At 47.3% G+C, this 16,038-nt stretch overlaps 1 protein-coding gene across 1 annotated transcript; it reads left to right on the top strand.

The window, feature by feature from the left end:
- The first annotated feature begins 2,402 nt into the window (after positions 1–2,402).
- LOC144609980 (retinol-binding protein 3-like) lies at positions 2,403–13,676 on the top strand. The gene is made up of 4 exons (XM_078428393.1): positions 2,403–5,457; positions 5,997–6,187; positions 11,598–11,740; positions 12,504–13,676. The coding sequence occupies exons 1-4, from the start codon at positions 2,458–2,460 to the stop codon at positions 12,827–12,829; spliced, it is 3,660 nt and encodes a 1,219-aa protein (XP_078284519.1). The 5' UTR covers positions 2,403–2,457; the 3' UTR covers positions 12,830–13,676.
- Positions 13,677–16,038: the final 2,362 nt, after the last annotated feature.

The raw sequence follows: 16,038 nt of genomic DNA, 5'->3' as shown, positions 1-16,038 counted from the left end.
GATCATGGCTGATCTCCCGTTCCCTATTCACCCCCTACTCCTGCCTTCTCCCGATAACCCCTGGCACCCGTACAAGAATCTGTCCATCTCTGCCTTAAAAATATCCATTGACTTGGTCTCCCCAGACTTCTGTAACCTATGCAACCGTTTCCTGCACATTGAGTAAGAAGGAACTACAGATGCTGTATTAACCCGAAAATAGGCACAAAATGCTGAACTCGGCGGGACAGGCAGCATCTCTGGAGAGAAGGAATGGGTGAAGTTTCGGGTCGAGACCCTTCTTCCTGGCTTAGGTACCGTCAGAATATCAAAATATTCGAAAAACTGCAGCGAGCGTCAAGGCAAAGGCACAATAGCTGCTGAAGAAGGGTCTCGACCCGAAACGTCACCCATTCCTTCTCTCCCGAGATGCTGCCTGACCTGCTGAGTTACTCCAGCATTTTGTGAATAAATCGATTTGTACCAGCATCTGCAGTTATTTTCTTATAGCTGCTGACGTCCTTCCTGAACACACTGAGCCGAAGCGAGGGCAGCTGAACTGATAAGCAGTTTCGGTACCCGTGACACAAGGACTTCCATTGGTTGAGGCAGGTGGTCAGATAAGGCCATATGTTACGCGGCGGTGTTAAAAAGTTAATCGCCTATTGCTCGGGGATTAGTGTCACAGCGGATTCCATTTACGTAATGCAGTGGGAAACATGGGCCGCTTCAATTCCGCGCTCACAAATGGCACCAGTCCTAGTAGTAGAGCCAGACGCGTTCTGATTAGGCAACCCTATTTAGATCTCTTCAAAACAGAGAGTAGCATAGAAGCAAAATTAATATCAGAATAGCAAGAACGTCGATGTTATTTATTGATCACAAATTAGCATTCAGTTATTGCTGCCTTGAAAATGTGTGGTGTAGATATATATCATAAATATAGGTCATACATATATCATAAATGCTGGTCTATGTATATTTGAAATAGTAGGTTCATCGTCTCAGTTCCGATAGAAATTATATATATGTAATATATATAATATATATAATATATATATGTCTGAAGAAGGGTCTCGACCCGAAAAGTCACCCATTCCTTCTCTCCAGAAATGCTGCCTGACCCGTTGAGTTACTCCAGTATTTTGTGTCTACCTTCGATTTAAACCAGCATTTGCGGATTTCTTTCCTATGTGTGTGTGTGTGTGTGTGTGTGTGTGTGTGTGTGTGTGTGTGTGGAAACGAGTGTGTTTGTGTGTATATGTACGAGTGTGCATGTGTATACAGTATTTGTGTGTGTGTGTGTGTGTGTGTGTGTGTGTGTGTGCGTGTGTGTGTGTGTGTGTGCGTGTGTGCGTGTGTGTGTGTGTGTGCGTGTGTGTGTGTGTGTAGGAAAGAACTGCAGATGCTAGTTTAAATTGAAGGTCGACACAAAATGCTGGAGTAACTCAGCGGGTCAGGAGAGAAGGTAACTGGAGAGAAGGAATGGGTGATGTTCTGGGCCTCCTCCATTTTCAGAATGAGGCCCAGCGCAAATTGGAGGAACAGCACCTCATATTTCGCTTGGGTAGCTTACACCCCAGCGGTATGAACATTGACTTATCTAACTTCAGATAGCCCTTGCTTTCCCTCTCTCTCTCCACCCCTCCCCCTTCCCAATTCTCCCACCAGTCTTACCGTCTCCGACTACATTCTATCTCTGTCCTGCCCACTCCCCTGATATCAGTCTGAAGAAGGGTCTCGAACCTAAACGTCACCCATTCCTTCTCTCCAGAGATGCTGCCTGTCCCGCTGAGTTACTCCAGCATTTTGTGTCTACCATATACAGTATATACTGTAAACAGTGTATATGTACACACAGACAGACATATAGTGTGCGTGTGTGCGTGTGTGCGTGTGCGCGTACGTGTGTGTGTGCGTGTGTGTTTGTGTGTGTGTATGTATGTGTGTGTGTGTGTGTTTGTTTGTGTGTGTGTGTGTGTTTGTATTTGTGTGTGTCTGTGTATGTGTGTGTGTTTTTGTATTTGTGTGTGTGTGCGTGTGTGTTTGTGTATGTGTGTGCGTGTGTGTTTGTATTTGTGTGTGTGTGTGTGTGTGTGTGTGTGTGTGTGTGTGTGTGTGTGTGTGTGTGTGTGTGTGTGTGTGTGTATGTGTGTGATATATACATAAACATATATAAAAATAACATTCATAATATATATATATATCCATAAATGTATTATATATACTCTGGATGAACTTCGACCATGGATCCTGTGCCGGTCTGAGATTCGTGCATAATTTAACCCGCCAGATGTATTTAGGTAGAGCGCTAATTTGTATTATTTATGGACAATGGTCCGGGTTACTGAGCTCAAACTAATGAGATTACCCGCTCAACATAAATGAAAGCTTAAATCTATCTCACGCGGAGCATCCCAATTTTAGACAGACAGTGTTCATTTCAGACTGGGTTGTTTCAGTGGAGCTGTGTGAATTATGGCTGGGACTGTGTTCATCGGCCTGGCGTTTTTGCTGCTCCAACGTGTGTCCATCGGAGAAATGTTCCAGTCCTCGCTGATGTTGGACATGGCCAAGATCCTGTTGGACAAGTACTGTTTCCCAGAAAATTTGGTTGGGATGAAAGAGGCCATCGGGCAGGTGAACCAGAGCGGCGACATCCTGCGAGTGACCGACCCTCAAACCCTGGCCGCAATGCTGACCTCGGGTGTCCAGGGAGCTCTGAACGACCCCCGGCTACTGGTCTCGTACGAACCGGGATCTTCTGACCCTGAACCAATCGACCTGCCTCCGCCCAGTCGCGAGATGATCATTGCCTTGGTCCAAAATGCTATCCAATTTAAGATTTTGGATAATAACGTGGGTTACTTGAGACTTGACCACATCATTGAAGAGGACATCGTCAAAGTGGTTGGCCCGATTCTAGTAGACACAGTTTGGAAATACATGGTGACCACCAACGCCATGGTTCTGGACCTCCGCTACTGCACCGGCGGGGGGGTCTCTGGTATTCCTTTCATTATATCTTACTTCTGCGAGGCAAACCCGCCGATTCACGTCGAGTCCATCTACGACCGCCCGTCCAACGCCACAAAGGAGATCTGGACCCAGCCTGCTCTGCTGGGGGAGCGCTACGGCAAGGACAAGGATGTCCTGGTGCTAGTGAGCAGGAACACCCGTGGCGTGGCCGAGGATCTGGCGTACATCCTGAAACACCTAGACCGCGGACTCTTGGTCGGGGAGCAGACAGCCGGGGGGTCCCTCGAGGTCCAGAAGTTCCGCATCGGCCCGTCCGACCTGTTCATCACCGTTCCCGTGTCAAGGTCGATCAGCCCCATCACCGGCCAGAGCTGGGAGGTGAACGGTGTGTTCCCGTGCGTGGCGGTGAACGCTGAGGTCGCCCTTGAGAAAGCGACCTCCATCCTGGCCGTGAGGAAGGAGGTGCCCCGTGTCATCCGGAAGGTCACTGAGCTGTTGGACGACTACTATGCCTTCGTGGACCATGTGCCTTCTCTGGCCAGTCGGGTTGCCCAGGTCGCTGGCTCGTCCGTGACTTCAGAGCAAGACCTGGCGGAAAAGCTAAACTACGAGCTGCAGGCCATCTCTGAAGATCCCCGCCTGGTGGTCAGTGTAAGGTCGGGACCCCCGGTCACCACAGACCAGAGTCCACCCGAGGAACTCCCAGATGATGTTAGGTACCTCCAGCAGATCGTGGCGGCCGTGTTTCATGTGGACATGTTACCGGGCAACATTGGCTACTTGAGATTCGATATGTTTCCCACCGAGTCGGCGCTGACAAAACTGAGGCCCTACATAGTTGAGAAGGTTTGGGGGCCAATTAAGGACACTGCCAATTTAATTCTAGATCTCAGGCACAACGTGGGTGGCACGTCGGCCGCTCTGCCGATGTTGCTGTCCTACTTCCAAGACCCAAGCCCGCCCGTTCGCTTGTACACCGTATTTAACCGGCTGAACAACTCCACCAAAGAATTTGTCACCCTTCGTGGCTTGGACGGGAGCTCGTATGGACCGAGGAAGGGCGTGTACGTGCTGACCAGTCACCACACAGCCACGGCGGCCGAGGAGCTGGCCTACCTGATGCAGTCGCTGTGCAGAGCCACCGTGATTGGGGAGATCACATCCGGCGTCCTTCTCCACTCGCGATCATTTCACATCCAAAACACCAACTTGGTGGTCACCATTCCCTTCATCAACTTTATGGACAACACCGGGGAGAGTTGGCTGGGCGGCGGCGTGGTGCCCGACGCCATTGTGTTGGCCGAAGAGGCGCTGGACAAGGCGAGGGATGTTATAAAGTTCCACGCTGAGGTCTCTCGGCTGGTGGAGTACACTGGAGCCCTACTAAATGCGCACTACGCCATCCCAGAGGCGGCCGCCAAGGTCAGCTCTCTGCTCCGTTCAAAGTGGCTGGGTGGTTTATACCGCCCTGTCGTGGACTACGAGTCTCTGACAGCTCAGCTCACCTCGGACCTGAAGGAGGCCTCTGGCGACCACCGGTTTCACGTTTTCTACAGCGAGAGCGCTCCTAAAGTCCCGGAGGAGCAGGTGGGTTCAATACCAACCCCGGAGGAACTCGATCACATCATCCAAGCCCTTTTCAAAATTGAAGTGTTACCAAATAACATTGGGTACCTCCGTTTCGACATGATGGCCGACGCAAAAATCATCAACCTTGTTGCTCCACAATTACTAGACCAAGTGTGGAACAAACTGGTCGATACGGACGTCTTGATCCTTGATATGAGATACAACGTTGGTGGATATTCAAACGCCATTCCAGTTTTATGCTCTTATTTCTTCGACGCCGAGCCCGCCCGTCATCTTTATTCTGTGTTCAACCGCTCCTCCTCGTCCACTTTGGAAGTATGGACGCTGCCAAAAGTTCTTGGCCAAAGGTATGGCCCCGATAAGGATGTTTACATCCTCACCAGTCACATCACGGGCTCCGCCGCCGAGGTGTTCACCCGGGCAATGAAAGACATGAACAGGGCGACGGTGATCGGGGAGCCAACCATCGGAGGTGCCTTGTCGCTCGCCATTTACAGGATAGAAAACAGCAACCTCTATGTATCCATCCCCAATCTAGTCGCCCTGAGCGCCGTCACCGGGAAGGTTTGGAGCGTCTGTGGCGCTGAGCCGCATGTTATGGTCAAGGCCAATGAAGCCATGAACGTGGCGCTTGGCATCATAGAGCTTCGGGCCAAGGTGCCTGGGATTGTGCGAACGGCCGGGAAGTTGGTGGGTGACAATTACGCGTTCGCTGAAACCGGCGCCAAGGTAGCGGGGCAGATTGCCGACTTGGTTCAAGAGGGGAGGTACAATGTCATTAATTCCGAGATGGAGCTTGCACAGAAGTTATCCGAGGACCTGCAGAAACTGTCCGGTGATAAACATCTCAAGGTAGCGCATATCCCCGAAAATCCAAAGGACCATATCCTCAGTGTGGTTCCCATGCCGGTAAGTTTACAGAAAATAAGTTTACAGGAACGAATCCCGATGCTCTATCAGGCCGCATTTTGAGTATTCAAGGATGAAGGGGGATCTGATTGAAACTTGCCGAATAGTGAAAGGCCTGGATAGAGTGGATGTGGAGAGGATGTTTCCACTAGTGGGAGAGTCTAGGACTAGAGGTCATAGCCTCAGAATTAAAGAACGTTCCCTTCGGAAGGAGATGAGGAGGATTTTCTTTAGTCAGGTGATGGTGAATCTGTGGAATTCATTGCCACAGAAGGCTGTGGAGGCTAAGCCAATTGATATTTTTTTAAGGCAGAGATTGATAGATTCTTGATTAGTACGGGTGTCAGGGGTTATGGGGAGAAGGCAGGAGAATTGGGTTAAGTGAGAAAGATAGATTAGCTATGATCGAATGGCGTAGTAGACGATGGGCGTAATTCTGCTCCTATCACCTATGAACGTTCTAATCCGAAATAAAACATATTTCAATTTCAGGACATTGAACAAGCAATCTATTAACTCCTACCATGTGCTTTTCCTAGATGCCACCTCCTGATATGTTCGAAGACTTAATTAAATTTGCCTTCCAAACGAAAGTGTTTGACAATGCAGTCGGCTACCTCCGGTTCGACATGTTCGCTGACATTGACTTGATCACCCAAGTGTCAGATCTAATGGAGAAACATATATGGAGTAAACTTGCACACACCGTTGCACTGATTGTGGATCTCAGGTAATGTACGCCGCAATGTTGACTATCCGTTCATAGTGATGCTCAGTGTTACTTTCAATCGCTGGAATTTAGAAGATTGAGGGGGGATCTTATAGAAACTTACAAAATTCTTAAGGGGTTGGACAGGCTAGATGCAGGAAGATTGTTCCCGATGTTGGGGAAGTCCAGAACAAGGGGTCACAGTTTAAGGATAAAGGGGAAGTCTTTTAGGACCGAGATGAGAAGGGTTTTTTTCACACAGAGATTGGTGAATCTGTGGAATTCTCTGCCACAGAAGGTAGTTGAGGCCAGTTCATTGGCTATATTTAAGAGGGAGTTAGATGTGGCCCTTGTGGCTAAAGGGATCAGGGGGTATGGAGAGAAGGCAGGTACAGGATACTGAGTTGGATGATCAGCCATGATCATATTGAATGGCGGTGCAGGCTCGAAGGGCCGAATGGCCTACTCCTGCACCTATTTTCTATGTTTTTCTATGTTTCTATGTTTCAATCCATTTCCGAAACTATAAAATATGCGCAAATCTCGCCCTGATTCGTGTTGTCAATGAGTCATTCAACAGGGAGACCCGCCGAGGTTCAAATTCCCATTTACGGCAATCCTACATTAACCCTATATCATTCTACCCACATTCCTAAATTCTACCACGCACCGATAAACTGGAGGCAATTTACAGTGGCCAATTAACCAACCAAACATCTCCATGTGGATCAGTGTTGAGATCACCTTCATCTGTTGGCTATGCTAGGTATTCAAAATTAGGAGTACGGCAAATGGAAACAATCGCTGTACGGGAGTGTCAAGTCAAGTCAAGTTTATTTGTCACATACACATACAAGACGTGCAGTGAAATGAAAGGTCGCCCACAGTCCAGCAATAGAGCAATAAAAATGAACAATTTAAAAATAAACAATTTCACACACAATCACAACCAACACAAAACAATAAAAGAAACATCCATCACAGTGAGTCTCCTCCAGTCACCTCCTCGCTGTGATGGAAGGCCAGAATGTCTTTTCTCTTCCCCTGCCGTCATCTCCCGGTGTGACATGTGATACACGCTCTGATCAATTGCTGGGTGCCCAAAATACTTCAAACTAAGCAAATTTCTTGAAAAGAAATTAAACAGGCTCTTCGGCGCACCGAGTCCACGCCGACCAGTAATCACGCCGTACAGTAGCACTATCCTACGCACGAGGCACAATTTCACACTTTTTACCGAGGCCAATTAACCTACAAACCTGTACGTCTCTGGAGTATGGTAGGAAACCATCCTTTAGAAGGATGAGAGGGGATCTTATCGAATCGTATAAGATTATTAAGGGGTTGGACACGTTAGAGGCAGAAAACATGTTCCCAATGTTGGGGGAGTCCAGAACAAGGGGCCACAGTTTAAGAATAAGGGGTAGGCCATTTAGAACTGAGATGAGGAAAAACTTTTTCAGTCAGAGAGTTGTGAATCTGTGGAATTCTCTGCCTCAGAAGGCAGTGGAGGCCAATTCTCTGAATGCATCCAAGAGAGAGCTAGATAGAGCTCTTAAGGATAGCGGAGTCAGGGGGTATGGGGAGAAGGCAGGAACGGGGTACTGATTGAGAATGATCAGCCATGATCACATTGAATGGCGGTGCTGGCTCGAAGGGCCGAATGGCCTCCTCCTGCACCTATTGTCTATTGTCTATTGAAACCGGACTCCACGCGGTCAAGGGGAGAGCGTACAAACTCCGTACTGCCAGCACCCAGTGGTCAGGGTCAACCCCGAGTCTCTGGCGCTGATAGGCAGCAACTCTACTGCTGCGCCATCTCCTTCCTGTGAAGGGCACGGCGACCTTCTCCAGACTGAAGAAGTCCCGACTCGTAACAACGTTTGGCTGTTGCCTCCACAGATGCTACCAGACTCGCTGAGTTCCTCCAGCGCTTTGTGTGTTTTGCTCAAGGTTCCAGCCCCTGTGTCAATGTGTTTCTTGTGTCGATCAAAAGTCGGCGTGTAGCTTTAGGTTCGTTAATGTCTGGTGTATCCAAGGTTTGTCCCAAGTCCAACTGGTAGGATTAACACCGGACTAGTTAAGTACGCCCATCAAAGAGATTACATGCCTAAAACGGATCTCACTGCGTTGTATGAGTCTCTGGCCCAGTCATGAACATGACTCAGATAAAATGGTTCGCAGACTGAAACCCAGCAGACACCGACCATCTCGCTAAGATTCACTCTAATAGGGCGTGCAGCGTAGGTTTACTAGGTTAATTCCCGGAATGGCGGGACTGTCATATGTTGAAAGACTGGAGCGACCAGGCTTGTTTACACTGGAATTTAGAAGGATGGGAGGGGATCTTATCGAAACGTATAAGATTATTAAGGGGTTGGACACGTTAGAGGCAGGAAACATGTTCCCAATTTTTGGGGAGTCCAGAACAAGGGGCCACAGTTTAAGAATATGGGGTAGGCCATTTAGAACGGAGATGAAGAAAATCCTTTTCAGTCAGAGAATTGTGAATCTGTGGAATTCTCTGCCTCAGAAGGCAGTGGAGGCCAATTCTCTGAATGCATTCAAGAGAGAGCTAGATAGAGCTCTTGAGTATAGCGGAGTCAGGGGGTATGGGGAGAAGGCAGGAACGGGGCACTGATTGAGAATGATCAGCCATGATCACATAGAATGGCGGTGCTGGCTCGAAGGGCCGAATGGCACCTATTGTCTATTGTCTATTGTCACCACTGCACACTAAATTTTGTCATTTTTGTAAACCAGTATCTGTAGTTCCTTGCATCCACATTAAGTGTGCTAGGTCGGTAGATAGCTAACGATATGACATCAACCAGGGAACCCCAGCAATGGCAGACATAAGTAGGGATACTCGATTAACATAATGTATCATTCGTCCTGATATTCAGCTTCAATAATCATATGGAAACTGGACGATAACTACATAGCAATGGCCGATCAAGGTGGATCGGTCCGTCCCAGGGCGCCGGTTGACGTAGGGTTGCGAAACAGTTGTCCGTCCAAACCGGCTAACTTGCCTAAGAAGGGTCTCGACCACCCATTCCTTCTATCCAGTGATGCTGCCTGTCCAGATAAATTACTCCAGCGTTTATGTATCTAACTTGGATGAAAGCTTTGCTGTTGGCTGGCTGTAATTAACCAACATAAATTGGGTTTGGGTCCGTCACCATCTTTCCTGGATCAGGCACAATGAATATCTTTTGACATTAATTTGGTAACACTATGCAGGATTGCCGAAGATTGGCCAATATAAGGAACGACAAATAGCAATGCCGCTTGTGGGCAATAGAGGGCGGTGGTGAGATTGGGATGGTTTAAAACGTAAAGAGATTCTCACCAACTGTGCTGGTACATGAATGTGGGTTTATGTGCAATACCAGGACTTGTCACATCCTTTGTAAGCAGCGTGCATCGCCTCGATCGGGCAGGTGCTTGAGGGAACTGAGAAAGCATTCAGTGTATGGATAGACACAAAATGCTGGAGTAACTCAGCAGGTTAGGAGGCATCTCTGGAGTAAAGGAATAGGTGACGTTTCGGGTCGAGACCTTTCTTCAGACTGAGAGTCTCGACTCGAAACGTCACCCATTCCTTTTCTCCAGAGATGCTGCCTGACCCGCTGAGTTACTCCAGCATTTTGTGTCTATCGGTGGAAATCAGTATTTGCAGTCCCATCCGACACATTCAGTATATGGCGCCTGGACAATCAAATGTAGAGCGGCTGATTATAATAAACCACACGTCATTGTAGATTTTCTAGGTTTTGTCTTACCAATTTAAATATTTCAGATTTCCAAACCGGACAAAGTTACCTTATTGAAAGCTCATAATTGTATAAGAAGATAACTGCAGATGCTGATACAAATCGAAGGTTTTTATTCACAAAATGCTGGAGTAACTCAGCAGGTCAGGCAGCATCTCGGGAGAGAAGGAATGGGTGACGTTTCGGGTCGAGACCCTTCTTCTTCAGTCTGAAGAAGGGTCTCGACCCAAAACGTCACCCATTCCTTCTCTCCCGAGATGCTGCCTGACCTGCTGAGTTACTCCAGCATTTTGTGAATGAAAGCTCATAATTTACTGTTGATGTTTAAGAGTTATACTGATGTTTGGCGATAGGGAAATATTTCCATGAATTTAGTCCTAAATCCATAAATGATTTTTTTTTCTATTGTAAAGATAAATCCAGAAGTTTGATGAACAAGATAGTGTTATCAAATTTTAGCAAGTGAACTTAGCATGAGCGTGGATAATGTTTCGGTCTGTCTATATAAATGATATGAAGAAACCCGTTTGCTTCCATGTGCGGATTTCACCAGTCCCGGTTCATCCCCTTTATGCAACTTTCGTAATTACGAGATTGCGTGTTAAAGGCAAACTTGTGACTTGTTAGTTGTGCTATCTTGAGATATGAAAATCAAATGAGATTTTTAAAACTGTTTCCTTGTGATCATGGAGTCCTAGACGCACGCACGGAAACAGTCCCGTCGGCCCAACTCGTCCATGTCGACCAAGTTGTCGAACTAAGCTAGTTGCATTTACCTTTCCCCTGGCCTGTCTCGCTCCACGCTTTTCCGATCCTTGTAGCTGTGTCCTTTAAAATGTCTTAATTGTACCGGCCTTTGTCACATCCTGTGGCTTGTTTCAATTGAGCAGTACCCTCTGCATGAAATAATAGCCTTCAGATACCCTTTTGATATCTCTCTTAAAAGGTCAGTATGGGAATGGGGAGGGGAGTTAAAACGGTTCGCACCCGGGAGATCAGGTAGAGCCTTGGCCTACTGTGCAGGTGTTCGGCAAAACGGTGGTCGAGTCTACACATGGTCTCGCTGTACAGGAGACCACATTGTAAATACCGGATGCAGTAGATGGGGTTAGAGGGGTTGCACAGGAACCTCTGTCTCACCTGGTAGGACCCTGGATGGAGGTGAGGGGTGAGGTGCAGGGGCAGGTGTTGCATCTCCTGCGGTTGCAGGGGAAAGTACCTGGGGAGAGCTTGGGGTGCCAGGAGTCAACAAAAGAGTGGTCGGAGGAAACGGTGTGAGGATAAGGTATGCCCCACCATGAGACCGAGGACATAGGGGCGCCAGGTTTGTAGTCAATCATTTAATGCACCACACAATTGATTCTTCATGGGGATGGTGAATTAAAGAGAGCTTTGCATGTATGTAACGCAAGTAACAAAGCCTCGGATGACCACGTTTGGATGGTATGTATTAATCAGACAACAACCCAATTCTTTGTGTCTGGTGTTTACATTAATTCTGAATCTTGCTTAATTTACCCCTCCCCCTTCCCCTATCCCCCCTCCCCCCCCCCCCCCCCCCCCCCCACCACCACCACCACCCCTCCCCTCTACTCCACCAATGCATTGTTGCTTACAAGTGCAAATAATGTACTACCCTGTGGATGACGCAGGTACAACGGGGGAGGAACCGCCTCGTCTATTCCAGCACTCTGCTCCTATTTCTTTGACGGTGGCGACCCTGTGCTCCTGGATACCGTGTACAATAGACCCGAGGACACAACCTCCGAAATATGGACCATTCCATGGCTGTCCGGTAAGTATATAAAAGACAGCAAATGTTTCAATGTTCGCTCTCAACCACATTCCTCATAATTACAATTTAGTTTAGTTTAGAGATACAACGTGGAAAAACAGGCCCTTCGGCTCACCGAGTTCGCGCTGACCAGCGATCCCCGCACACTAACACTATCCTACACCAGGGGCAATTTTTCAAGTAATACCAAGCTAATTAACCTACTAACTTGTACGTCTTTGGAGTGTGGGAGGGAACAGAAGTTCTCGGAGAAACCCACGCGGTCATGGGGAGAACGTACAAACTCCGTACAGACAGCACCCGTAGTCAGGATCGAACCAGGGCCGTTTTTACAGCATTATGGGCCCCCGGGCAAAGCAGTGTACTGGGGCCCCTACCGTTACTCTCCCCCACCCCCCTTTCCCTACCAGCCCCCCCTGTCGTGCCGGCGAAAAGCACTTACCGAAAAGCACTTAGCGATGGACTTAGGGTGCTACATTATTGCGAAAAGCACTTACCGATCGCTGTGAGAAGCACTTAGTGACCGAAAATGTTGCGAAAATAGCACTTATTGAACCTACATTTTAAAAGTAGTATTTATTTATTGCAAGTCACTTAACATACACAGATCAGCATGGGGCCCCTATGCTCGTGGGGCCCGGGTAAGTGCCCATCAGGCCCATGCGTTAAGACGGCCCTGGATCGAACACGTGTCTAAGGCAGCAACTCTACCGCTGCCGCCCTACATTGTTGTTAGTTTTGCGTTTGTTTTTTTTTTGTCAAGGGGAGCGTTATGGATCTAAACGGGAGCTGATTCTCCTCACCAGCAACCTCACCTCGGGAGCAGCCGAGCAATTCGTCTCGGTGATGAAGAGACTGGGAAGAGCATACGTCGTAGGTGAAGTGACGAGCGGCGTTTGTCACCCTCCTCAGACCTACCACGTAGACGGCACCCACCTTTACCTGACCGTGCCGACCCTCAGGTCGTCCAGTCCGGACGGGAGATCCCTGGAGGGAGTCGGTGTCGTGCCTCACATCGAGGTCCTCGCTGCCACCGCCCTGGAGACAGCCAAGGAGGTTCTGAAGAGGACCTTGCACGGACGTTCCTAACTCACTCCTCTTTAGATTCAACGACCAGCTACGTCGCTGGTTGAGTTTTTTTGGATAGATTTACTAGTGTTGGGGTCATACGATGAAAAGACAACGTTGAGTTTTCTGAATAAAATTACTAGTGTTGGGATCAGAGGGTGGAAAAGCAGCGTTGAGATTACAAGCACACTTTAGATGTGATGGTCTTGTCGTTTCGCACCTGATGTCGCCCACGGTGAATTAATGAACCACCATTGACTATCTAATGCCTCGATAGGAGGATCTCTCTAGGACATTTTGGCACCATTGGTTGCCCTCATTTTGCTTGCCTTGTGTGCATTTGGTTGAGATAATTATTTTTCTTGTATTTGAGATGATTGTTTTTAGGTTAATCATTAGACACAACGAACTGCAGATGCTGCTTTACAAAAGAGGACAGAAGGCATTGGAGTAACTCAGTGGGTTGGGCAGCATCAGTGGCGCACGTGTACCTGGAGTCCTTCTCCAAGAAGAACCAAAACGTTGCCTAGCCATGTCCTCCCGAGATGCTGCCAAGGAAATTCGCCAGCATTACTCCAGCAAAGGAAGGACACCGTGCTGGACTAACGCATCACGGGAGAACAAGGATAGGCGACGTTTTGGGTCGGGACCCTTCTTCAGACCCATCCATGCTCTCCAGGGATGCTGCCTCCAGGGATTCTCCAGGGATGCAAGAGTTACTCCAGCACTTTGTGTCTTTTTTTTTTAGATTACACACTATTTGTTTCTTATAGTTTGTATGATTGTTCCAACTTCCATTGTCAGGTTATAGAGCAATGCTTCCGAGAAAGTAGCAATTGCACCAGTGGCACTCTGCAAACGCTTTAAATTAAGAAGAATGTTTACGGAAACCATCGCTCTGCGAAGAATGTCGGAGAAGCAGTTATCACAATTTGTTTTGTTCCTCTCAATACAAAATCGATAGTTTTTCAAATATCCACGATCGATTGTATTATTAATATATACTTATAAATCAGTTATAAAACCAGCTATAAATCGAGATCCCAGCATTTACAGTTTCTTGTGGTTCCATGTATCTAGCAATTCAGTATTTAACAATGTAAAACACATTTTAGATCTATATCTAATGAAAAAGACGGTACACAGTTCACACAACTGCAGGCACGGGAGGGATGAGACAAAATCGCTCTGTTAAAGGTTAATTGGCTGGGTAAATGTAAATGTAAAAATTGTCCCTAGTGGGTGTAGGATAGTGTTAATGTACGGGGATCACTGGGCGGCACGGACTTGGAGGGCCGAAAAAGGCCTGTTTCCGGCTGTATATATATGATATGATATGATATGATAATTTATCCCTTTGTGGGATGTATTGGAGAACTCCCTGCGGTCTGCAGAAAGTTTAATCTCATTGTTTCATGGGAAAACAGGTAAAAATACATTTGGTTTGGGAATGATTAAGTCCAGTGGTAGTCTAACATTACACTGCATCTGATACCAACTGAAACTGACAATGTCTAGACCCCCGAGACACGAGAGAACTGACGTCTCAAGTCTTCGCTGTGGCGTGGAGTGAACAAGTCAGTTGTAACTAAAGATTGCTATTTTCAGATCCTTGCATGTGACTGTGCTAAAGTGACGCGGTATTTTTCCAGGAAGAATCCCAAATAAAATCTTTAATGTCCCACTGATTTTCAAAACGATGCGTAAAATTGGGAGTTTTTAGAGGGTTAGCAGGACACGTTATTGATGTTCTCGGTGAGCGGAATGTCAAAAGGGATCCTTATTTTCAAAAAGATTTTGAATAGAAGGGATAGTCCAATTTAACATCCAATTTGCGTTTATTGAATGACAATTTCTAACATTATATCAAGCGAAGCGGCCCTGCCAACGTCTGTCACCCAACCTGCATGCGTCCAGGTTCGTAAGAAGGGTCCCAACCCGAAAAGTCACGTACCCTTTTTCTCCAGGGGTGTTGCCTGACCCGCTGAGTTACTCCAGCACTTTATGTCAGGAGTCAAGAATGTTTTATTGTCATATGTCCCAGATAGAACAATTAAATGCTTACTTGCAGCAGCACAACTGGATACATAAACATGAATGCATGAATGTCTATAAATGATCCTCTGTGCAGGATGCGGCCTGAACCCGTGAATTTTTTTAATGATTCTTTAATCAATAAAACTGTTTGGATGAACTGAAACTTCCCCTGCCCATTCTCTCCACAGATAGTACCGGACCCGCTGAGTTACTCCAGCACTTTGTGTCTGTCTTTGGTATAAACCAGCATCTGCAATTCTTTGCTTCTACAATTCCATCACTCGTCCTTTAAGTCTTGGAGATGCGAGAAGGACTTTGAGAAGTCAAGAGGTTACCCGTCCATTCGCCTGCCTCCGATCCGATCGTGTGGCTACAGCATCACTTTAGACGACCAGAGAAGTTTCTGGCTAAATGTGACCCCCTGGGGTCCTAATGGTGGGAAACCCAGTGGTGGAAGGCCGCAGGGAAGAGATTAGATTCTCTTGTTGGTATTGGTCACGATGTGGAATGTGGATGTTAAATGTCTGTGGGTGGAACATTCAATATAATGGTATCCAAACGGATGCACCGGTAAATCTCGAATTCAAGGGTGTTGGCCTGAAAGCACTGTCGTGATTAATTGTTACCCTGACAGCGAATGCAATCAAATCAGCCGTGGCTTTATTAAAAGCAGGAACAGGCCAGAAGGGCCGAGTGGACCACTCATGCCCCTACTTCATATGATCGGGTGTGATATACACTGCCCGCGTGTTTAACGCTGTGATTCCATCGCATTTGACTCCATCGCATTTGACGTTATGAAAACAAAGCTGTAATTCTGCCGTGTCGGATGCTGGTTTACACCGAAGATAGACACGGAATGCTGGAGTAACTCAGCGAAACATGCAACATCTGCGAATAGAAGGGATGGGTGATGTTTCGGGGGAGAGGGAGACTATTGTTTCTTGATAAACCTCTCAGTAATTGTCGTTTAAATTAAAATTGCTCCACAAATTACTACACAAAATAATGTATAACCGTGAGACCTGACAGACTAATGATCACAACAAACCATCTAAAACCTGGAATGCCGAGGCCAATATATCGCATTATTATCTGAATGGTGTCAAGGTAAGAAAAGGGGACGTACAGCGAGATCTGGGTGTCCTAGTGCATCAGTCACTGAAAGGAAGCATGCAGGTACAGCAGGCAGT

This window comes from Rhinoraja longicauda, chromosome 35, assembly GCF_053455715.1.
Source record: "Rhinoraja longicauda isolate Sanriku21f chromosome 35, sRhiLon1.1, whole genome shotgun sequence".
In the NCBI taxonomy this organism is placed as follows: Eukaryota; Metazoa; Chordata; class Chondrichthyes; order Rajiformes; family Arhynchobatidae; genus Rhinoraja; species Rhinoraja longicauda.
This window is presented reverse-complemented; position numbering and strand designations above follow the sequence as displayed.

Excerpts from the sequence above, each read along its gene's own strand:
- LOC144609980 (XM_078428393.1), top strand. The coding sequence starts at position 2,458 with ATGGCTGGGACTGTGTTCATCGGCCTGGCGTTTTTGCTGCTCCAACGT. Across the intron at positions 5,458-5,996 it reads TCAGTGTGGTTCCCATGCCG|ATGCCACCTCCTGATATGTT; the intron begins GTAAGTTTACAG and ends TGCTTTTCCTAG. Across the intron at positions 11,741-12,503 it reads GACCATTCCATGGCTGTCCG|GGGAGCGTTATGGATCTAAA; the intron begins GTAAGTATATAA and ends TTTTTTGTCAAG.